We start from the raw sequence: 25444 nt of genomic DNA, 5'->3' as shown, positions 1-25444 counted from the left end.
TAGTTTTTTTTTTATTTTGTGTTTCTGTAGGTTATAAGTGGATATAACCTTCCTGTCCCCAAACACAGTAAAGGAATCGACCCTTATGTCCGTGTGGAGATTCATGGAGCTCCTGCTGACAACTGCAGGAAACAAACAGACCCTGTAAAACGCACCTGTGAGTAAGAATGTGCCTCTTCACCTCGGAATGTTGCAACTGCCTTTGCTTAATAGTACTGTATTCCCTTGCAAAGCTGTAGGTCTAATGAAAGGTATTGTAAGCTTGTACTTTAAAGGAGACAATTCAAAAGCAAGGTTATAGAAATCTGGTCTGTAGCAGCTGTACCCATAGCTCAGGTAATCCTGCCCTGAAATACGGTTGAAGGTTGATGATAGTGTTCAAATGGCCAAAGAAATTGTTTACTACTTTTGATGGGCAGATCAGATCGTTGTTGGCTAATTAATATAACACAATTCAGCAAGCATCACCAAGCATTGATTGGATTGTTAATAATTAACAGTTAACAGTCCAGTTGTGAATGTGCTAACACAGCTTCTGACCGTTTAATGAAAGCCTCTGCCGTCTGTTTCCATTAAAACCATTTTGACATTAGTACACTTAAAACTCCTATAATCCAACTTGATTTCGTCGTTTGTGCTGGGTTTCTTGGGCAGTTTTGCTGAACAGAGAAAAGAGCACTTTTTACTAATCTGCAGAATTAGACCACAAAGATGATGACATTGTAGGCAAGACCCAGGTCTCAAGGATTAAGTGCTGTGCACATCAGTAAGTAGGTGAAGCCTATATTATGAGCCTCATAGAAAACATCCAAAGAACAACAGTAATTACACCAAGCCACAGCTGGCAGTCCATTCCTCAGTATTATTATATTAACCTTAATTGGATAAACAAGGAAATTCTTTGGGACTAAAGTACCATCTTACACTAATTAATAAACAAATAACCTGCTAACAGAGTCTCTGATGGTTTAATAAAGCTTTTAATTGATTGAGAGATGACTGGGTTGTTGCTTTACATGAGGACAGCAGTAAAGCAGTGTTTAAAGAGCAGCTTTCAAAGAAACGTGCAATCAACTGACTCATGAAAAAAAAGTCATTCATCAGCAGCAACAAAGTTCTAGTTTCTATAAACATCGTTTGATCATGTGACCTGACAGTGTTGTATTACTTTAGCAGTATGATCAGCAAATAACAAAGAAACATTGTCATGTGTTACTGGGCATTAGTACAGTACTGTATGTAAGAGCTGATCAATAGAATTCAATGAGCTGTGGAACACTGTAGGAAATATAATCCATATAGTTATATAAAGAAGCATGAGAACACTTCCAAACTTGATAAGACCATTTGGCACATTTATCCTGCTTGGGAATAAGTGGATGGGATACTATCCAGCCATCTCCTGAAGAAGCCAGGGAATCGGCTTTAGCAACATGGCTGGGTAGCTTGTTCCAGACTCCCACAACCCTTTGGGTAAAGAAACGCCTCCTGCTCTGTTTTGCTCATAGGTTCCATTACAAATAAAAGGACCCAGCCCCCCAAAAAAGCCAGCATTTTAAAATGCTACTAATTTGTTAGACCACATGTAGGTTGCTTCACATACAGTATTCTTATGTCTCTTTCAGAATATGTAAATTCTTAGAGTCTAAAATCCCGCCACGAGCAGTGAGTTGTGGTATGAGCATAATTGCTGGTGACAGCAGGACTTTCCTTTGAAATTGGCTCTAAGCCCCTCTTCTCTTTTTATTCAGAATTTAGAATCACCGATTTTTTTTGTTATCCATGAATATGATAAACTCATGAAAGGCTCAGAGATACAGTCCCTGAGATCAGACACAGGCCAGAACAAGGACGTCTAGGCCAACTCCTGCCCACCTTTGACTAATTCACTACCACACATCTATGGATGGCGTTGAGCTCTGTGCAGGAGCTCCAGCGCTGATTGCAGAAGAGGTGCCTCCCTCCCAGACAGCAACACATGCATGCATGTGCTCATTAGGCCACAGGGGGCGCTGTGCAGCTGTGAGCCGAGAAACATGGAGATTGATCCTACCCTACCCTCGCTGGTGCTCATCTAGTTGTGCACAGGAACCTGGGGAATCCTTGTTCGTACTGTAGATCATAGAGTTCAGCGGGTACCTTTTTCCAGTTGAACTGTTCAGAAGACTCCCAGGTTCTTCTTCCATCCATCCATCACTTTTGAAATCCATCAAAGTGCTCAATGCCTGACATATCGGATGTTGGTACATTTTTTTTCCTCTATACTATAGATTATGACATTTTTACAGGCTGACACAGGCATTGCAGTCTGTATTGTCCAGTGATAAGATAAACATGTAACAGGAAGAAATAACCTACAGCAATATGGTCAGTCAGACAGATTCATTGAAGAAAAAAGGTGGTGTGAACGCGAATTACTTAATTTACAACCCTGTGAGATATTTATGGAATGGGTTTATATCGCTATAAAAGTAATTTATGTTCTGTCCAGTCTCATCTAATGAATAAAAGCTATTTTGCATTGTCTAAAGTACTTGCACAGACTTTGCTTGGTCCTCTGGGCATGAAGCAATGTCAGAACGAGGTTTGATGCAGCAGAAGAGATTGAAAATACACACTAAGGCCGTCACTAGAGATTTAAAAAAATAACTTGGTTTGTTTTAATTAGATATTATTATTCTTTTGAAATCTTAGGCTTTGTTTCAAGATTTCCAAGTCTCTGAGCACTACTTCATCTTATTAGGCCAGGATGCTCTTGCGTCATTGGATGTGAAAACTTCTGTATTTATTTTTAAACTGATTGAACCTTTTCAAATCTTTCAATCTGAATCGCTCTCCTTATTGTGTAACTTTCAAAAGTCAGGTTTTAGTACAAACGTGCTACAGCCTGATTTGATTGTAAACATATAAAGTTGTATCAATGCCTTGGAGACATTTTCTTACAGGAACAATTTTGTACATTTTCTGTTTCACTGGTTCTGCTGAGTCATCTAAATTATCCCGCTCCCCGTGTTTCTACAGAAATAACTTTAGAAAGGAAATTTAATAAAAGCCTTTCCCATCAATAGTTTATTTATTTAGTTCTTTATAAAATGTTTGCTAGGAAAATTAACAACAATAGTAACTGTTAGACAGAACTTTTCAAGGCACATCATTTCCAGGCTCTGTACAATAACACAATTAGACAAAACACTGAAGGCATACAGTGTTAACAAACTGCTGACAATTTTAAAGCTGTCATATTTTTTCCCATGAATCATCTCCTACATGATAAGCCCACATTGAAAGTATAAGAAAAACTAAAACATAATTTTCAAAGAATTGTGATTTTGTCATCGTTCATTACACTGACGGGGCATTAAAACAATTACAAACAACTGCAATTTCCCTGATAGGCCAACTGAAGACTGCCTGTCTATCCCTACTGCATTGGATTTGCAGTAATCTAGAGACATTATTTCAGTGTACTATGCAGCGCAATACATTCTCACTGGTACAGCACAGTTGCATGCAATGAGTTAGGCACGGCAAGGATTATATTTTAATACCATCAACAGCACTAAAGTCACCTTTGCATGTATGTTGGAAACCTGTGAGCATAGCCTTGGTCTTTACTCAAAATTGTTTCCATATATCAGACAGACATCTGCAAGATGCAGAATCCATAGCAGGAGCATGTGACATTGGTACATTGGTCATCAGCATAGCTGTGGAACACAGGTCCATGATGGCGAATGATTTAGCCAAGAGGCAACATATACATAATAAATAGAAAAGGCTTCAGTATAGAACTGAGTAGAGTCCCCTCAACAAATGGAACAACATCAGATTTAAGATTAATGAATAAGATTTATGAATAAGATAATAAATAATTGAATACAAACAGGAGCCAGACTAATGAAGGAGTTACCTTTGGGTAGGTGAGGTACCAATGTTAGGAATAAGTTCATAGCAGGCTAGTGCAGTCCTGTCACTTTAGAGAAAATGTAATCTAATCAAGATATTTCATAGCTCATACCCAGCATGTTCTACATATATTCCAGGGAAGGGGCTGGGTCACACAAAGGGGAGTGGAGAGGTTTTCACTGAAAAAAGGAACCTTTCATTTAGTTTTGTTAAATTGAAATACCAATCAGTTCACAGCATTTCTCAGCACATCCAAACAAATGCTGTGGCTTTTGCAGAGCAAACAGAGGTCTTGTCTCCTGCTCAGGTCTTTCCTCTTAATCCCTCAGAACAAAGCACCCAGTCATGCATCTTATTTAATGTGCTCAGTCACGCTATCAAAATTTTAGTTATTTTAATATAACTTCCTTTCCTTTCTAGACAGAATGGTGAAGAAATCAAATCAACTGCTGAACCCTGAGATGCTTTCAATAACCTGAAATTAGTACAAATTCTGTTTCTCTTTTATCGTAGGTGAAAACCGCAGTAATTTAATCAGAAATGGGACCCAAGCAATAAACTAAATATTGCAGAATTGAAGAGGCCGGTGTTATTTTTATGTCCTGAAATGTAACGCTGACGCTTTATATCTTGAAAGCAATATTGCAAATTGTGAGCTGCAATTTCTAAAAGGAAGCCAAGAGAACTTTGCTCTTTTTCCAGCAAAACTATCATCTGTGAATATAAAATTCATTCAAATTAAGTGGTTTCTATCTGCAAAAACTAATTGTGCCTTTTAAAACACTGCAAAAAGGAATAGAGCTATAAAAAATGCTTTGTTTTTCCATTTCAATTGGTACCTTATTTAGAGCCGGGAGATCTCAACAGAAGTCTATCCCCTTTGCCTCAGGAGTAGGTTGTGATTTATTTAACCCACAGTACTTGTATCTTTAAAAGTGACTTCCCAGTAACATGAGGCTAATTTAGATGTCTTTTATCAAAGGAGTTCATTTTTAGCTTTCTGCCTGCAGCAGAGACCTGGTGTGTGTTGGGAAAAAGGCAGTAAGGACAGTCCTGTGACTTTTTTGTGTTTGTATTAACTCTGTGACTTAGATAGACTGACAAAAAAAGGAATTCTCCAGAGATTTAACGTTACAGTACCTAAATAAATTACTGGGAGAGGTAAATTTAAGCAGCTACAGGTAAAGTCTCCTCAGTACTGAATTCCTAGCTTAGCTTTTTCTACTGGTCTGTAGAGTAATGGGTGAGTCCTACTGTCTGTGTTAAAGTAAAAGCTATTTATTGCTGACACCTTCCTCTTAAGCCATTGGGCCTATCTGTAAGGCCAGGGACTCTAAACTCATGTCTAGTAGAGCTTAAAAATTTAATACATTTTAAGCTGATAAGATAAACATTGATAATTTTTTTCTCTTCTTTGCATGCAATCAGCCTTAAATCCACGTTGGGATGAAAACATGAACTTTGCCATTCAAGTGCCAGATCTTGTCCTAGTGCGCTTCGTTGTCAAGGACCAAAACAGCATCCTGTCTGACGATTTCATCGGACAGTACACTCTGCCTTTTACCAGCATGAAGAAAGGTAAACTCGCTCCAGCCATCTGTACATCCTACTTGGCGTTCTAATTATTTTTGATAAACAAGTTTGGGACGTTCGCTAACATTGGTCTGCAAAACCAGCCAATATTCCTAATTTTAAGATCCCCAAACCTGTATTTCTTTGATTTAGAGAACATGAACCAGGACTGCATTGCAATGCAAACACTCTACTATATATCACTGTTGAGGATTAATTTTCTATCAGTGGGAAGCTGGTTGCATCATATTTGCCTTTTAACATCCTCAGTGCAATGTGTCATTTTAGCGTGTTTAGACAGGTAAGAGGTGCAAAGCCTTTTCCTGTTCATATCTTTGCCATCAAACTAGGAGGCCTTGTTCTTCCAGTTACCTTCTCTCCCTGCTTTCTTTTAAAATGGTAGTCATCAAGGTTGAGCTTATCTGTGAATCCTACAATGTGCCGAATATTTATATGTTCGTGAAAGATGAATAGTGTTCTATTAAGTTACTATTTTGACAATGCCATTTCCTTAGGTTAACAATTGACTTCTTCACAGCATCCTCTTAGGACTTGCTAAATTTATGTGCTGGTCATGTGCTGCATACAATATCTGGCTTTCAACCTGTTCTCCTGCCCTGCACCTCTGTTAAAAGAGGGTGTGTCAGGATTAAATATTCCAATATTTTATGGAAGAGTGCTGTCATAGGTCAAATTTCCCTACTGGAGTCAACTTAGTGTGCGCCATTAGCAACATCCTAATAATGCTGAAACAGTTTTGAGCAGCAGCTGATATTGTAAGCACTGTTCTGTCGGCTTCTCATTCTATCAACAGTTCCAAAGGTACTGTATTTCACACAACTGCAGTTGATTTTATTTTCTTATCTTATGCCCATCCATGCATTCTGTTTATGGAAAGGCATAGCCTGACTGTGCAGTGCTTTGGTCTCGAGGTTTCCTTGATTACAGGAGACGTGCAGAGCTGTGCTCCCAAGGACAACTGGTCGGCCAGGAAACTCTTGATTCCAGAGCAGCTTATAGCTGTGCGTGCTTAGCCAGACAGAGTCCTCTCTCATCACTTTGTATTGTGATTGCATCCACAGGTTACCGCTGGGTTCCACTGAAGTCAAGGGAAGGTTACAGCCTAGACCCAGCTTCGCTCTTTGTTTATGTGTGGTACTGTTAATAATGCAGGTGCTCCACACATCCATCTCCTGGACTATGGGAATCATACTAATGTTCCTAAGGTCCTTTTCACCTCTTCACAGAAGGGAAATTATACATTTCCTTCTTTGACACTTGGCATTTCATTAAAACATAAGCCATGCACATCCACTCCTCCAAAAGTGTATTTTCTTGTTGTTGTTTATAATTACAATTATTTCTGCCCATCTGTGTCGTCTGCTTTCTGAAGCAATCCGGAGGTTTGACACACATTTAAAATGAGGTCCTTGCTGAAGGTGGCTTATTTAGGGTCTCCATTGATGTATTACTTTTATGTAGTATTTCATTCATGAAAATTAGACAAAGTATAAGGATATGTTTGCTTACGAAAAGAGCAGGATAATAGTGGTGAAAATCAAGGAAATAAAATATACTGTAGGTAAATTGAACGCTATTATTTAAAAAACAAAATAATACAGATTTGAAATTGGAGTTTTATGCCTCCATGTTAAATTACTCTTGGACCAAAACGATATTTTGTGAAAGGGTGCAACATCCGTCCTAATATTTACTAATCTATCACACTGGACTCTATGTCACGTTGTTGTCATGGAGTGAACTTCTTCAGCTTTATGGTGAGCTGCCATTCCTTCCATATAAGCACCACAGGCACAGTTTGTCTTGCACATTTTTCTTGACAAGAGCTTTGTAAATCCAGCTGATTTTGTTAAAAATACTGAAGAACAATATGCTTTGTGCTATCATTAAGGAATAAAGGAAAAAGGTCTCTATTGTTAAAAGATAATACAAATACACTTAAATGTCAAGCTTTTTATTTTTTATTGGTAGATATAAAGATAATACCAGTTTACTAATTTAATTAAAGTATATTTACATGATATTGAAACCTAAATATTGTGCACTTGCACTTGCTTTATAGGGTTACAGTTAGATGCAATATAGTGCCTTCGTCCTTTTTATATGTGTCCAAAAACAACCTGTTGATTATTTTGTGGTTGGTAGTCAACCACTACCAGAGAAATTCAGCTATTGAGGGGTTTGTGTGAAGCATCACGTTTTTGCTAAATTTCCAAAAAAAGACTCATTCAGAGCAATTGCCCAGAGAACAAGAACTTGGATAGGGAAGAAAATTTCAAGATGTCAGTTAAAATACACAGCACGGTGTTTAAGACTGAGGGAGGAAATTGGAACAACAGGAGAAAACCACATGACCTCTGGGGTAACATGCAAACTCTTAAGACAGGGTAACATGCAAAGCCCAGAGGCCGGAACTGAAGCCACGACCAGTAACAAACAGTTCTTTCCGGACCCTATGCAGACGACACAATCTGGGGTTGAATGAGAATACAAGAGGGAAAAAAGGCATGCAGGAAGCGGGGATGGAAACAGGGGGGCGTGTCCAGGAAGTGCGGGTGGTCAGGGGAGGTGTGGCCGAGGCAAACCATCCAAAACAGAGTCCAATGCGAAATCCAGGAAAAGCAAAAAGTCCAAAGTCGGGCGGTCCATCCGAGACTGACAGTTAAAAACTGGAACCGGGTCGGAACCGGCAGGGAGAACAGGAACAGAAACTTTAAAACATAACGGAGCCAGGCGATTGCAGGTCCCGGGCTCGCACAATACGGGAATCAATGCAGAGCCCCGAACTGAGTGGGTGTCTGGCTCTTTAGGAGGGCGGGAAGGAGGCTGGAACAAGTCCGAAGTGAAAGAGCTGGAGAGCCCTTAAGGAGGAGGGACTACAATCGTGACACAAGGGCTGTATGATTATCACCATCCACTCTATTCTGGGACACATCGATGGTGAACCCAAATTCCTCATTTATATCAGCGACTGCTTTGGTATTTCTAAAATCTCAAAGATAGATAGATAGATAGATAGATAGATAGATAGATAGATAGATAGATAGATAGATAGATAGATAGATAGATAGATAGATAGATAGATAGATAGATAGATAGATAGATACTTTATTGATCCCGTGAGGGAAATTGCAGTGCAACAGCAGCTTAACACACACAACACAGCCACAGTGTAACGAATTATATACTAATAGTACAATACATACAATACAATACAAGAGTTACTCACAGTCCGGACACACAAGAGGAAACTAGAACAGAACAGTACACAGAAAATCGTATCACACGTATGAATATAGATATAGATGTAACCATAGATATAAATATAAATATAAATGTATTGCACAGGTCCCTGGCATATATTGCACAAAAGTGGTTGTAAACGGGAAAAAGAAAAAGAAAAAGAAAGAGAACAGATGTAGCAGTAGATGTGTATATGCGTTTAGTCCAGAAACAGGTCACTGTCGCTGTTGCCTCTGCCAAGACGCAAGGTGGCAGGTGATGTTTGGGGATATTTTAATTACAAAGCCAAAACACAAAAGAATAAAAGCCTCACCTCAAGTGCATTTAAAAAAAAAACATTTTCTCTTCTGCACTCACCTGTAATTAGAGTGCTGTAATCGAGTACAGTACATGTCAAGAGCTCAGGGGTATTTCCCAGTTAACGGTTTATCGCTGCTTGAGAAACTGAACTATTAGGTATTTGCCTGAAGTATAATGTGAAATATTTTAATAAAAAAAAGAGTTCTGCAGTACAGCTAGCAGGTATTTTTTAAATTAATATCATATCTTTTTTTAGACTTCTCTTTAGTCTCCCAAAAAGTCAGACAGTGTCCTCTAGTGTTTAAGCAGTAGACATGCTAGTAAACCCCACGTTTCTGAAATACTTTTAATTCCAAGAGAGTAAAACTCACAATAAATAAAAAATAAAAATAGGTATAATCTGTGTTTTCTATGAAACAGTACAGGCTTTTAATACAGTATATGTTTTCACTTCTGCCTTTAAATATAATCAACACTAACAGCAGGAGAATTCTAATGTAAGAACTTGAGTGCTTTTTGTGTTTTTATTGTGTTTCTGAAGGATGACTGAGTTTATTAAAAGACTAATTGGGGCTATTTTTATGGATTTTGGTTCTGGCTATTTGTCTCCATTAGTTTGCTTCTGATCCACTATGGCTTTGCCTCCGACACACTGAAGTTACATAACCCTGCTAGGAAACACTAATAAGAATGAGCCACTGGTTTGAGGTCTCTGTTACTGGTTCGTGCCTTGCTGCACCAAAATGGACATCAGGTGCCACTGAACAGCCTGCAGAACATACAGTACAAACATAAACCATCTTGGTGGACTAAAGATTTGGCGATGTACAATTTCTGAAAGGCCAGGGCAGGGGTTTGAAATGCCATTGGACAATGCTGTTTGCATGCTCCTGGGTTAGCTAATCTCAGGGGGTTTCCTAGTGAGTGCCGGGCTACTTTAATAAGAGTTGTAAGTCATTTAGCTCTAATTTTACATTTGCAGTGGCAACAGGTGCCCTCCTATTTTTCACTGTGACACCATACACCATGGAGAGATGAAACATCACAATACTCATTCTGAAAGGGCATACTGTACATACAAAGGACAACAACAATGAACTCCACTACAAACACATTTGGAACCCTCCCCTTGGTACAATCCTTGTGGCAGTGCCCAGTTTAACCAACACATCTGTGACAGAGGCTGTCTGTGTTATGTCCTTCAGGAGGTACTGTACATAATCACAATAAAAGCCAGATGGATGCCCTATTTAGTCCTAACCTGTCAGATCAGGTTTTGTAAGAATATGTTGCATATGCCATATGGGATGCACATTGAAAATGACAAAACCTTTATAGTGCTCCCTGCAAAACAAATTAAACAACTTAAACACATCTATGGGTCATTCCAGCCCAAACAGAGTGTGTCCTCACAGAAGGCCTGGCAGATTTCCAATATTGAATGGCCTCTCATTAGCTAAAATTAAACCCACATCAATTGATCAATACTATTGATTGGCTGTAACATCAGATTATTAAAATCAAATAGAAAGGAAACCATCTAGAAAAATCATTGATAATAGTATCTTTCTTTCCTCAGGTGTTAAGATCTTGGGCAGAGTACAGGACTGAGCTTTTCAATGACCTTCAATTTCAGTCATTGATGGGAAACACTTAACCTTCAAGCAACATTGCTACATTCAGTCTTTTTTATTTCCACCCCTCACAATTAATGGTAGACAAATTTGTTGTTGCAATTGCCTTGTTTTCACAGTATTCTAGGATAATGATGTTATGATGTGTGAAGAGTGTTATATAACATCAAATCTGAATTATATTGTTGTGTCATGAATCTCCCCAATGCTCTCAAATCAAAGCCTCAAACTAAACTTGTGTATAATACATTAATAGCAGAAGTAGAATTATCAATCCCTTGTGCTTTTGTATTTAAATAGGTCAGCAAAACCTATTCCTGGAAGGAGTAAAACAGAAGGATTTCAGAACTTTGGGGATGACCTAACATGACCTTAGAAAAGTATAAGTGCTGATTTTCAATGCCTTGTCCTTTTACGGTAGACCCCAGAATGGTAGCTTTCTATTTGAAAGAAATAGGAATAGAATGTGTATCCTTTCGAATTTTTCAATTCGCCAGGCAGGTGTGCAGGCTGGTGTCTGAACCAGGCTGTGCACCAGGAAGGTCGCTTGCTTCTGAAAACTTTCCAGACTCTCCTCGATGTTTCTGGTGATGAAAATGTACTAAAAAAAACATAATCGTGGAAATGCCCAGAGAGTAAGAACCATATGCTAAGCATTCTTTGTATGAAGCCACACAAAATTTGCATTTTCCCCTGGAGAATAAAAAATCTGAACTCTGAAATGAACATGAAGCTCTGTGGAGTATTCAGAGGTGAAACAATATAACAATGCTCTAAGAAGAATGGAAAGGAGAGTTAGAGCAGTGCCAAAGAATACAACTTTAAATCATAAGAGTAGTCTCATTTTGGCAAGCAGATTTTTTTTTTTTTGTGGCTACTGTGTTTTAACGCTCAACCCTCAGTGCACCAGCCTTGGCAGGATTTACAGACATCTGCTGTGCCACTGGAATAATGCCCAACTGCCCTACAAAGTGAAGATCAATTGAAGCAGTAACACTACGGATCCCATAAACATCAGGAAAGCCTTTTGAATTAGCAGACACACTTATCAGGTATATGCAAACAGAGATGCAGAATAACAGTAAAGGAAGTACAGCTCAGGTCAGAAACAACGGGTACTTTGAAAGAGTAAAGTGCAAATTTTTAATCACTATAAGAGTATACGAGAAAATAAAGTGACTACTTTTATTCATGCAACACAGCACAGGAAAACAGTGGTTCTGAATGAAAATGGAGATGACCCTGATAAAATTAATTTCCTATTTGATGTCTCTAGAGGCTGTAGTCAAACTTAACACCGACTGCAGCTTGCAGAATGTGGACTGACCCTGATCCTGAGTCTTGTGAAGGAAGACATTGCCTATATATCAGAGTCACAAACACTCAGGTCCTCTCTGGCCATCTCAGCATCTTCCCACATCAGGCAGGACCTGAATTAGAGCTACAGTATACTTGATTTATTAAATTAGATAATAGTTTAAGGCCTGCGTTGCCAGCTGTTAGACAAAAGCTGTCTGTAATAACAACAACCCAACCAAACAAGTGCAAGTTTGATTAGTAATTAAGCCATTTTTGACAGCAAAATTGGTTATCATCAAAATTGCATTATGCTTAATTAAATTCTGTTCGCAAGACACCTGAAAGTTGTCCCAAAGGCCCTTATTAAATCATAGGTTTCTAATCAGCGTTAAGTTAAAATGTGCAGTAAGGATGGAACTTTTTGAGTCTTTTTTTTAGTAGCACAACTGCTTACTATTTCCTAAAAGTGTGGTCATCTTAAACGTTAATGATGCAAGCCCATCAAGAAAAACTGATATTAAAAAGAGATTTTTCCCCCTCTTTTGTTTGGGAAATGAGTAAGGATTGCATTTGTTATTAGATCCTTTGGGGAGTTTTTTGTTTGTTTTGCACCGTAGCCGAAATCTCTGAAAGTCACTCAAATGGTTTGAGAAAAGCTTTGTTTTGTCTTTCACAGCATGCCCATCATGATCTGTGTGTGTTTCTTGGTAACATTGTAGGCTGTGCATCAGCTGTGCACCATAAAGAAGTGATGAACCTACTGTACTGGTGAACTGGTGTTAAAGTCCTCCGTCTCGAATGTGAAGACGAAAGGGATCTTTCCCTGTGATTGAAAATTATACCCCTTTTCTATAAGAAAATGTTAGTCTAAAGTTCTGTCAAAAATCTAGTCATGTTGGGTCTATGTTGGATGTGCAGGTGAGACCGTTGCGGTTCTGCGCGGGCTCGTGGCCTCACCGCTCCACCCCGCCAATTCGTTCTGCAACACCTGGGGCGCGATCCTGGGTCTCCGGCATCACGCAACAGAGAACCAGCCGCATGAGCTAAAGGGGACCTCCCCCAGCCCAGGCGGCTGAGGACCATGCTACGCCCAGGGAGGGCAATGACGTCACCGTGTCCGAACCAGCTCCACAACACTGGACAGTTTTGTGCTCAGTGGCTCTGATCTTCAGAGGAGATGCCTCTGTGATCTGGTCTAATCTGAATTGGTTCATCTGAAAAGGTGGGGGTGGAAGGGGACCTTCTGATGGGCTGTCACAGCTCACGGTAGACTGATATGACCAGCAGTTCCCAGTGTAGGAGACTGGTTATGAAAAAGTCTTAGTATTTATGGTGACACATTCATTCCATTGTCTAGTTAAATCGAAGAAGCATGAAAAAGGCCGGAAAATCTTAAGGCTTAGTTGAAAGTGTAGAATTGAAATCAAGAGATGTGATGTTAAAAGTGTAGCACGACAGACATAAATCTTAAATCAGCTCAAGCATTTGGCTGCTACTGAAAAAAGAACTGGCTTTGAGCGACTTGCAAAATCTGCAATAAGCTTTTCTTCATAAAAGCAGAGCTGAAGTGACAGGCTCATAAGGCTTAATGCTGACTAGTGTCCCTCACTTACAAAAGCAATTGTGACCACGAAACAGCTGAACTTGAAAAAAATATAGCAGCCAGAGAAAGATCAATATCCGAAAGCTACGGTATTCTAAAGGTAAACTGCAGAACCAGAAATTCATAGAAATCTTCACCGTATCTAGGTCCCACAAGAATTTGAGGTAGGTGGTGACTTTGTTGATTTCTTAATGACTAACAAGTATTTAGAAACTTAGAATACAAAATGTTCAACACACACCAGCACAAACACATACAGTAAGGCATGGCGTTCATAGCATACTGCATATCACAAAACCCATCTTATGGGTGTGAGCAAGTGTTTCTGATCCAACATCCCAGGGCTTTAACCTCAGTTGGAACGTAGCTGCTGAATTTCTGGAATATTTGCATTGTCTTGTCTTTGACTAAAATACCACCAGTTAAGAAAGAAAACATGTTGAAAAGATCACAGAGGGATCACGAAAGAACACCAGCGATTCAAAATATTAAGAAATGTTGTGTAATTGAAAAAGTTTTTGGACTGGGGTATAGTATGGTGTAAAAGAGCTAAAAGAACAGAACAGTGCTTTCATATAACTTTAATGATTCCTGCTAAAAAAAATAATATTTTATACCAATCAGAGTTGGTACGAAGTTTAGCCTTCCCCACTTACACTCTCCCACGTAAAGTATAAATACAGTACCTCACCTCCTGAGCTACCCTATACGTGTCTTTCCTCAGACTCCTCCCTGCACCCCATCTTCATTCTCACAGCGGCTCCCTGGCTCATTCCCCAAGATGTGAGGAGTGTCCTATCAACCAAGCAGGCGAGTAAAGTCAAATAAACACTCAGTATCTTCTCGTAATAAACATCGGCACCGCATTGCATCCATTAAATTTGACCAAACCACTGAAAAGTGGGTTAAGATAGAATCCAAATCTGTTGGATCTTTTGCTGCCTTGTTTAATTTTTCTAATAAGGCCAGTTGTGTTTTATGTAGTTCTTCCCTAATTTAAAAAAAGATTAAGTTCAGCAGCAGCAGCTTTCAGGTTTTCGGGGTTTTTTAAGGTTTATTACTAAGTGGGAAACACAACCTCTGAGGCACAGAGGTCATTTGCTGCCGGACGGTCACCTCATCACACAGAAGATCCTCCTCAGCCAGCTCCTTCACAGTTCTGTTAGCCAGGAAGGATATCATGGGACACGTGATTTCTATGCCAGCCATATGAAAATGAGCACCCCACAAACACAGCAGAAGTGTCCAGTTTTGCCACATCAGTGGTCAAATGATCCACCTTAGGCAGCAGTGTCTGCATCAGGTCTTGTATGAATCAGAAGGCCAGAGGTACCAGACAATGTTGTGGTGTATCTTATAAATGTTGTTTTGGCATCACATACTCTATTTGTAAGTGTTTATCGTCATTTTCCAGCAATATGGGGAAGCCGAAAGACTGTAGCCCATATTCATAACTGATAGAACAGATATATACAGTACACTGCAGGTATACTCACATACATTGTGAACTTTGACTATGAGGTCATGACAGTCAAATAATCTAAGCATAAACAACCGAGAGCTATTAATTAAATGAATCACCCAGCTTTGCATGAAGCCACAACTCTGAAAACAGAAAACCACCAATGATGTAACAAATTAATCTTCAAAGGTGCTGAAACACTGTAATCTCAGAGCCACTAAGCAGGTTTCAGTGTGGAGGAGTGACAGCTCTAGACCCACCCTGAGATGGATTTCTTATCAAAGTAAGTCTTGACACCATTCTGCAATTCACTATAATCCAAGGACACGGGAAGAAAATAAGTGCTTTGGATGGAAAATAAAATGCAGGTTCAGCAGTGTACAGTATGTGTTGCAACGCACATCTCCATTATGAACTGGGGGTTTAGCTATGTAAAGATATAATTAATTTTCACTTTATGTCAATCTTGACATACCTTGAAACAGAACTAAATATAATTATATTGAATATTTTTTAGAATAATAAAATTATAACCCAGCAAACAGTATACAGTATGTTGTACAAGTAGAATGTAGAATACAGCAAGTCTATCTACAGTATCAAATGCAGCAAGTCAAGTCTATTTGAATTATCTGAAATGGATACAGTTTCAGAAGAAGATTACTATTGAACAGTTTTTTTTCTGCATAAATTGAGTGAAAAGAATCGAACAATATAAACTGTCTAAAATGTTTACACAGCAGTGGACATATAATGTCCCGTTCATTTTGTTGCAGGAGTCTGCAATGTTGAATACTGTTTGAAATGAAACAGTCATCTCTATCTGCTTGGAACTAACACTCTGCATGTTGGAGAAGTGCTGATGGCAAAACTTCGACTTCAATTAGAAGTAAAGGAAATTGTGTTCACAGAAACCACTGTAGCAGCAGCAATAAACTGGAGTTCACCCAACTGTGATGCTTTGACTTCTTAAAATACAAAGGGAACCAATCTACAATCCAGAAATTCACATGCAATCTACATAAATGTAAATGTGTCCTGACAAAGAAATGTATTAATTCCATTCTCAGTATATTGAAATGCATAGGGGATCCCATGAAGTAGTAGTAGTAGTCAGAATTTTCAACTACTGGAAGTGCAAAGCTATTAAGTGTAGTATAGCTGTGGATTATTAAGATCACTTTATTGGCCATATACAATTTCTTGTATGACGAATTTGTCTTTTCGCAGACCCCAGCTTGGTATGTGAAAATGAGACACACAGACAGGGAGAGAAGCTTGGGATGCTTCAATGCTGCTAAGGTCAACCTTGTTTATTTAATCCGGTGACTGTGGGAATTTGAAAGCTGCCATGCTGAAGTTTTCTCCCTTGTGGTGACACAGGATGTGTCATGGTTTTTCTCACTAGTCTCCTCTGCTCTCTGACCTCCAGCACCACAGCCTGCTTTCTCCAAATGGTGTGTCATCCAGGTGGGGCTGCACATTGGTGGTGGAGAGGATCCCCATTACCTGTAAAGCACTTTGAGTGGAGTGTCCAGAAAAGCGCTATATAAGTGTAAGCAATTATTATTATTATTATTATTAATTATTATTATTATTATTATTATCCCGACCTGAGCCTTGCAGACCAGCTGCCCCTGCTGGAGACTGGCCAGAGAGCACCTCCCCGAATGAATCGTACAGGCATCCTCTCTATGTCCACTAGAGAATGTAAGTCATGAAAGTTTACTAGCACTGCAGGCAAATTGGTTGAGGATTCTGTGGCGTCCAAAGGCTTTCCAGGTGCTTTAAAAAGCACGGTTCGTTTCTCTGTCCAGCTTCCCTCTCTCTCAGTGCAGGACATTTTATCCATCCAGCCATTTCCTAATCCAGTGCCGGGTCTCGGTTGGGGAGCCAGAGCCTATCTCTCCAAACAAAGAACACAAGGGGAGATACACGCCGGACAGGACACCAGTCCATCACAGGCCACACACAGACACAAACACACTCACACCAGGGCCAATATTCCCAGAAGCCAATTAAGCCACTGTGCCCTCATGTTTTTGGACTGGAGCACCCAGAAGGAAACTGTGTTTGCATGGGAGGAACACACAAACTCCACACAGATAGCAACCCAGGTATTGGGCCCAGAACCTCAGTGCTGCAAAAAAGCAGTGCTAACAACACCCCACCATGCCACCCAACGTCTGATCAAAACCCATTGAAACCAGCTCTAATCACAGACATAGCGAAAACGCAAAAAAAAACAACAACAACTAGTGCACAACGTCAGTTTAATAGCAACACACTCTTGCAGTTATGTTTCTTCAGTTCTTCTTCGGCTACTTTCAACTTGTAAGAAATAAAGGGTCCAGTTAATAAAATAGAAATTGAATGGAATAACTGGTTGAAGATAAAGCAGAAACAGTGGACCTTTCCTTTCATGAGCATTGTGTCTGTAATCACCTCAACAGATGAAACAAGGCAGCCTAGAAGATGTACATTCTTCTTCCACCATATGAAAAATGTTTTGCTGACATATTGTTTTGATATATACATTATTATAAATGACACCCTATAGGGTTGAAAGCCGAAATTTGTATTTTCTTCTCTCAAAATATATATACATGTTATTTAAGAGTTCTTCCAACAACAAGAGAGAATGTTCAGAATCCATCTGAACAAATGGTGCACAGGTATAAATGCTCCACATACTATGTACAGTACATTACTACTGTACCTACAGGACTGGCATGACCTTTCGATCTCCTTGTCCTACTCAAATATTATTTTTCTGCATCTTTCATTGCTTTTCTGCCCAAGACCTCTTCTTGATTAGTACAATGTTTTGAAGTTTGCCTTCCACTTACCGTGTGACTGTGTTATTTAGTATAACATCTTCTTTTTAGAATCTTTTTTATTAATATTTTTGCAACAACCCTTGTTCAAATCAAGACCAAAGTTCAACCACCCTGCCAAATAAATGAATGAAGGTGACGAAATATATATTTTGAAAATGCAAAATCCAAGACAATTTTTACGAATCCTCATGAGTGAAATATACAAATGGAAACATTATTGATAATCTAACAAAACCAAAAGCCTGTCTTATGAATATCTTATCATGCAACTGCTTTTGTAGAACTATCCAAACATTGTCCATCCACCCGCTGCCAAGAAAGCTCGTCTTGATGGGGGTAAAAATGTGAGACAAATGTCTTTTTTCAATTCAATTCAAAATACGATTGAAATGAATACAATTCATCTCCAGAGGGGCAATTTTAAGCAGCACGCGGTGCCATATAGAACACAAGACCAAAAAACAAACACAGCAAAAAACATTGCTTAGCAAAAAAGTATACATACAGTAGATACTGTATAACAGCAAACACAGAAGTAATTGAAAGTAACAGTGTGTAGTATTTGGGAAGATTTTAGGACATGCACATTTGTGTGTGTGTGTGTGTGTGTGTGTGTGTGTGTGTGTCGGGTGGGTGGCAGATCTGCCCAATAGATACCATGTTGATAAGACTTCTTCACAGTCATTGTTTGCATTCCAGACAGCCTCTGGAGCAAAGCCGAATTTTCTTCTGTTTGTCTTGCATTGTGGACAGCGAAAATGTCTTCCTGAAGCCAAAAATTCAAAAGACCAGTGAAGGACATGAGATGAGTCTTTAATGATGACACGGGCCTTGCTATGGATCTAATGGACATATCAGGAGTCGTCAAGGCTCACCAATGATTTTGGAGTTGAGGTTTACAACATTTTGAAGGTGATTTTTGACTGAGTGAAGGGAACCAACAGATAAGAGGAAAGTTTGACTACTTTTGATAAATAAATGTTGAAAGTTTGATAGAAAATGTTGAAAGAATTATTTTATGGACACCAAAATGGACTCAGTTTTCTCAGATCATATAAGTGCTGCTGGGATTTTTTCACAATGACATCTGTGCTCTCAGTGAACTTAAGTTTATCATTAAACATATCTGTAACCTTGAACTACGATACGGACTCACCATGGATTGTTGGGGGAATGGTTTTTTTCCCAGCAGTTCAAAATACTTGCCGAGCAAAGCGGTGATCAAAATGTTGCTTATCACATGAGGTAAGAATTTCTCAAAGGCTGCCCCTGCCTCTGTGACCTGTATGTAATATGAAATAGGTGTTATATTAAACTACACTGGGTAACACTAATCTGAAAATGTTGCTAGTGTAAGAATAATAATTTTACTGTTCGTTCCACATCCTTTTGGAAGGGTTCTGTGTGACACACGTGCTCAGCATACCCTTGCTTTTTCCCATTGTTTGGATTCGCTGTTCAAGAAATTGTATTTGAACCAAGTAAATGTATTTGTCATTATTTCTAACATAGAGCATGCAGTTAAATTTGTTTTCCAATTAATCTTCAAGTGCACCAAATTATATATATATACTCTGATTTTAATGAATGAATGATGAGCTTATATTTCTATTGCCAGTTTGTTTAGAAGAAGGTAATTGTTTATTGTAATGTACTTGATAAATTTGTTAGGAAAATGGATGGAATTGTGTATTGGAAATAGGAGTTTTGGAAGTGATTAGCATTAGCCCGCATTAACTTGAGAGTTTACTGCGTTTAGACCTTTGGTTGTATATCCAGACTGTTTATTTTAAGATTAAGTGAATGAGTTGGACAGTTTTAATGGGTTTTCAATATCTTTATACCATTACACTGCGCACTCTCGCTGGTTGACTCCACACACAGAGATTGACTGCCCCCTTGTGGAGAAAAATAGACATGGTCTCTTCCGGGCCGAAAAGAACCTGCCTTCCCGGGTCGGGGGTCAGTAAGTCAAAACCCTCGTCCACAGTATATTATTTAATCCCGTTATGTATTCCTATCCTATTTAAAGACCTGAATTAAGAAATTAAAAATTAATTCCACCCATATTCACAAGAACTTGCATGACGAAACAAAATTCACAAACCAGAAGATTATTCAGTCCATTTGTCCGGATGAGGATTGATAGTTTCTCCACGTTTTTTAAAATTCTTGTTCAACCAAATTATTTTTTTTAGGTCGTATACGCATCAAGAAAAGGAATTTAAAAAGATATAGATTTTTGACATACTTTCCCATCACGCGTTGTTCCCAAGTATTTCTAAAATAAGAGAATTAGCCAACAATTTGTTTACAAAATATAGAGTTGTATATACATATATTACAAAATTAATTATAACAAATTTAGACAAAATTAAAAACTGGGAAGCAGGCAGATGACACTAAACATAGACAAGCGCAACATATTGTACGTGACAAAAACTATAAATATAAATTAGGAACAGGTAAATACAGTTAAAATGGTACTGCTGTTCAAGTTATCCAAGTGAAAAACCAGAAAAACTCTCGGCCACTGCTGGGATGAAGAAACATAAACTTTACGGTCTTGAACAGAGAGGGCTACGAGGAAACTTGATTAAATGTATTTCAAACTGACAAAGTCAAATGTTTGTACTTATTCTAAAGACTGCGCTTTCGCATGTTAGTACTTTTAATAACTGAGTTAAAACTACAAAACCCCATTCTCTTAACGAACTTTCTACGCTTTACGGCAACTGCCATTAACCTTTCGGAAAAAGGAAACACTGTCGTAAAGCAAAGTCACTGTCGTGCTTGCAGCTCAGGAGTTTACGGTTGTAGACGAAATCCACGTGCGTGCACTTCTGGAGGAGCAGGAGCTGGGGTAAAGAGATAATTACAAATAAATTAACGTATGGTGCCAAACAATCATACTGATAATAGAACAGTTGAAACTAATTGAAGAAAAACTAAACCTTAAATCTATCAAAATGCTTGATTGGAAACTCCGATAGGCTGGAAGTTGGTTTTGGGAGTGTTTGAAAATATTCCCTTATGTTAGGGTGGTAAGAGATAGCTAAAATATTGGATGACTTTTTAGTAATTTATTTAATAAATGTGACTCGTACCCAGTGTGAAAACTAAATATCGCTCTCTAAGACTCTGAACTTTATTATTAGGTCAGGCAAGCGATCTGGCTATACTGTACGTACTTCTATCAGCATTTTATGTCTGAATCTCACTACGTTTTTTGCGATAGTGATACCTGGAGTAATAGCTGGCTCGTTTTTATCCAAAAGTAAGGGTGACGTTAGTAAAGTATTCGTTGGGTACTGGTCAGTTATAAGAACAGTTATAATTGAGAGAAACATTATCATGTGTGTAAAAGCTGATAATTACCTTGTACGTATGGTACTTGACCAGAAACGTAATCTGTTTAGTGGTCCTTGGTCTCATTTTAAAATCACTTCCACATAGTTTCCACTTTTGCTCTGTGGTTCGTGTTTAGCTGTTAATTCTGAAGAAATCCGCTGGGTTAAACCGTTTGGTTATTAAAAGCCTTCGATTCGGATTGTTATTTATTTAATATATTGAAAGCTAACTTAATCTGTCATCTTGAAAACGTTGTTGTTTTACTCTCTTCTGTCTTTGTATTTATCCCATGAGTTATACAAAATGTAAAGTAGTAGTATATTTCTTTCGGCAGTACAATAATTGCTTACACTTATATAGCGCTTTTCTGGACACTCAAGGCTCTTTACAGGTAATAGGGACTCCCCTCCACCCCCACCAGTGTGCAGCCCCACCTGGATGATGTAACAGCAGCCATAGTGCACCAGTACACTCCACACACACCAGCTCTCAGTGGGGAGGAGAAATGAGTGATGAAGCCAGTTCAGAGAGGGGGATTATTAGGAGGCCATTATTGGTAAAGACCAATGGGAAATGTGGCCAGGATGCCAGGGTTACACCCCTACTCTTTTTTAGAAACACCCCAGGGTTTTTAATGGCCACAGAGAGTCAGGACCTTGGTTTTACGTCTCATCTGAAGGACGGCGCCTTTTTACAGTATAGTGTCCCCGTCACACAGGGCCCACACAGACCGCAGGGTGAGCGCCCACTACTGGCCCCACTAACACCTCTTCCAGCAGAAACCTCAGCTTTCCCAGGAGTCTCCCATCCGGGTACTGACCAGGCTCACGCTGCTGAGCGTCAGTGGGCTGCCAGCTGTGAGTTGCAGGGTGATATGGCTCCTGCAAAACCTCCATCACGTTCTAGTCCTGAAAGTTCGGCGATAATATAAAGTTATCTTAATATCAATTTGGTCTAACCAGCGAACCCGGCAGATATTATATTTTATACTGTACTGTTTGTAATGTCAAAACGGGTACCATACAAAACATTTGAAATAAACCTAGCCTTTCTACAGACAAACAGAATGTGCCCTCTTATTGATCTTAAACTGGTAACATTCTCTTTTTTGTCAGTTTTACGCAATACAATCTGCGGGAAGTTGTACCCTAGTTTTCTTCTCTTATGGGTTCCTGGGGTAGTTCAGCTAAATTGGCGCGTCTGCGTATCGGAAGAGCCGTATTCTCTGAATCTTCCCCACCATACATCCTTATTCTCTTACCTGAGTTTAGGTGGATACAGTGAACTTGCCTGAGACGCCGCCAAGTAAGAGCCGGCTTCCATTTCCAGACGACTTCAGGATGGCGAAAAGCTTGAGGAGCAAGTGGAAGAGGAAGATGCGTGCGGAGAAGAGGAAGAAGAACGCTCCGAAGGAGCTGGCGCGTCTGAAGGCGGCCCTGGCTCTGGACGGGAAGGGCGACGTCTCCATGGGCGACATGAAGGAGGTGGCCACGGTGGTGTCCCCGGAGACGCTCAAACACAAGACACGGGACGTGCCGATGGAGGAGGAGGCCGGTGAGTCGTCCTGTTTCAGCATCGTAGGGCTGTTGAATACTTAAGAAGAGGAACTCGATTCAATTCAACTTTATTGGTCATTGTACTTACGCCGGTGCATGGAGCAGTGAAAAGTGTTTCTCAGTAGTCACTCAGGTGCAGTATGTAAATAGAACAGAAGATAAGACAATAGACAGTAACACAATAGCAATGACAGTGTAATAACATAATCTGCAATCAAAACTGTGCAAATAGAAGCAGAAAAGGAACAGGTAACAGTGCAGATACATTACGAAGTTCAAGTGTGTAGGCTGCATTTGGCCACTTGGGAGACCATGCCTTCTTTCTCATGGAGAATTGATGTCTTTTGAAGTTGTTGGAGTGGTAGCCCTTTTCACACATCAAGCCTCTGGTTGTGAGCACAATGTCATTCCAGTTTTCAAGCAGAACCTTTTAAGTCTGTAATTTACATGCAACTAATGTGCTGCTTTAAGTCCTTCCATTTAGCTTTGTCCTTTTACAGTAATTGAGGAAATTACGAAGCTGTCTTTCCTCTCACAAAGGTATGCCAGCATGTTTAGAGTTTGCTGAAAGCAAGTGTCATTACTGTATGACCTCAAAAGAGTCGGATCACACCGCATTAGCCTTTTCTGTTATAAGGTTAATTCATTAAGATTTGTTTTAATACTTGGTAACAGATTTTCACTGGTAATAAGCAATCAGTAAAATAGACGATGCTGTATCTTTGATGTAAGAAGTTTCATTCTTACATCTAAATGATAAAAAATCATGCTTTACCAGCCAGCACATAGAATTCCACCAGCCGGGTGTCTAAAAAAGTGAATTTTGTACTTTGTGCAGCATTGCTGCTACAGTACCCTGCATTAAAAGCACCACACTATTTTTTATATTTTCATTCAATGTTTTGAAACCATCCTGGCCCATTGCATTTATCGGAATCTATCTTTGCAAACTTAATTTGTCCTCAACATCCATGTTGTGACGGTAGCACACAAAACATTGTCAGTTGCCTACACATCAGATCACTTTATTGGCCATATACAAGCAGCTGTAATAGTTTCTTCAAGTGACAGACTAAATACAACAAGAGCTGAATTTCTAATTCTCCAACCTGCTGCTTTTTCTAAGAATATAAGAAAAGCAACCAACTTGTTAGTTAAAAACTAATTCATCTTACCATGGCATCTTTCAAGAACCATCTGGATATCATCTTCAACAATATGGCTAGGTGTCTTGTTCCATAATTCCACTACTGCGGCTTAAAATGTCTTCAGAAGCCTTGTGTATCCTGCCTTATATACAGTATATACATGCGACAATGTATATGTGCATTGTATTTGTTAAATATAAGTTCCATATTCTTTTTTTCATGATGACAGATTAAGGGCCCCGACTGTAGTTTGTGGGTCGTTACCAGTGGCAGACTGCAAAAACGCCATGCGGCAGGCTTTCACAGCTGGTATTTGGTACTTAAGGTTTAATCAATAGTCCTGTAAGGTCAGGGTGTACTGCTTAGCTCCAGCTATACTGGAAACAGGCCAGAGTATTGCCCAAAGAAGTTCTGTTGTTTTCAGTGCTGCTGGCATAAAGTCTTAAAATACTAACAACTGAGTCATGCACCGTACTTCTATGTGTACCCAACTTGTTTCCTTTCACACACGTTTTCGTCAGTCTTTAGGAAATAAGGGGTAATAGCAGTACCCTGCAGTGTGAAATGCATGAAGATCGTTGTGTGTGTGTGCAGAGTTGTGTGCGCAGGGGGATTGACGTGCCCTTGCACGTCCTGGCGCAAGCGCCAAGCGGTGGGCACTGACCCTCTCTCTTTGCCCTTGGCCGACAGAGAGCACCTCCAAGATGGAAACCGACAGCCAGCGCAATAAGAAGACTCTGCAGGACGAGCACGGCCAGTACCCTGCTTGGATGAGCCAGCGGCAGATGAAGAAGCTCAAGCAGAAACGGGGGAAAACGGGGAAAGCAAAGAAGCCTAAAGGACTGGCTTGGTGAACATTTGGTCAAGGGGCGTTGTGTTAGTATAAAGAGCACGAGCATTAGGTTCCTACAGACTTATCCTTTGCAACGTGATATGCGAACCTCAGAGATCACATCAGCTTCTCTGTTTTGCCTGATGGGGAAACAGTTGCTTTAATCTAGTGACATTGTTTAAGTGTTGCACATGTATTGGGCAGTGGTACTGTTAATTATGTGTAATATGCGTATATTTGAGAAAACGCAATCTAATAGGCCATTTTTGATTGTGCTTTGTTTGGAAGAGATTTCAGAGGGGGGGGGGGGCGTATGTATTTAGCAGACTGCCTTTCGTATGTATCTTTTAAATTGATAGCATCATAAATAACCTTGGTTGAAATCTCATTGATTAAATCATAGCACTGATGTTTTCATCTGTATAACATTGCATATTATAACCTGATTGGTGAAAACCAAGAGCCAAAGGATATTTTAACCACCGAGCATTAATTGGTTATTCCTTTCCTGGGTTTCAAACCTATTGCAGCAAAACTCTTAGCTCCTGTGTAGAGTCTCCTGGCTGTTGAAGGGGAACTGCAATGCTATTTTAATATTTTGGTGTTAGAATTAGAATTGATGAGTGCATTTCAAACCACAGTTAAAGTTAAGTGTACACAATAATTTGTAAGGATCT

At 39.4% G+C, this 25444-nt stretch overlaps 2 protein-coding genes across 7 annotated transcripts in view; both read left to right on the top strand.

Moving 5' to 3' along the window:
- LOC148655270 (1-phosphatidylinositol 4,5-bisphosphate phosphodiesterase zeta-1-like) overlaps positions 1-6792 on the top strand; it is a 69400-nt gene extending 62608 nt beyond the window's left edge. For all 5 annotated transcript variants that reach the window (XM_088645670.1, XM_088645672.1, XM_088645669.1 and 2 more), the window contains 3 exons: positions 31-157; positions 5335-5484; positions 6561-6792. In XM_088645670.1, the coding sequence (XP_088501796.1) occupies positions 31-157; positions 5335-5484; positions 6561-6643 (360 nt within the window). In that variant the 3' untranslated portion in view covers positions 6644-6792. The remainder of the gene's footprint in view (positions 1-30; positions 158-5334; positions 5485-6560) is intronic.
- A 13829-nt stretch (positions 6793-20621) lies between these two features.
- On the top strand, positions 20622-25176 carry llph (LLP homolog, long-term synaptic facilitation factor). Of its 2 annotated transcripts, XM_088645666.1 has the most exons (4): positions 20693-20743; positions 21950-22043; positions 22503-22785; positions 24626-25176. In XM_088645666.1, exons 3-4 carry the CDS (start codon positions 22572-22574, stop codon positions 24787-24789), a joined length of 378 nt encoding a protein of 125 aa, XP_088501792.1. In that variant the 5' UTR covers positions 20693-20743; positions 21950-22043; positions 22503-22571; the 3' UTR covers positions 24790-25176. The 2 variants fall into 2 exon arrangements, with proteins under 2 accessions (XP_088501791.1, XP_088501792.1); XM_088645665.1 differs by lacking the exon at positions 21950-22043 and having other exon boundaries at positions 20622-20743.
- The last annotated feature ends 268 nt before the right edge of the window (positions 25177-25444 follow it).

Source organism: Lepisosteus platostomus, chromosome 9, assembly GCF_059453375.1.
Source record: "Lepisosteus platostomus isolate fLepPlt1 chromosome 9, fLepPlt1.hap1, whole genome shotgun sequence".
In the NCBI taxonomy this organism is placed as follows: domain Eukaryota; kingdom Metazoa; phylum Chordata; class Actinopteri; order Semionotiformes; family Lepisosteidae; genus Lepisosteus; species Lepisosteus platostomus.
Note: the sequence above shows the minus strand (reverse complement) of the source record. Positions and strands in the feature narration are given on the sequence as shown.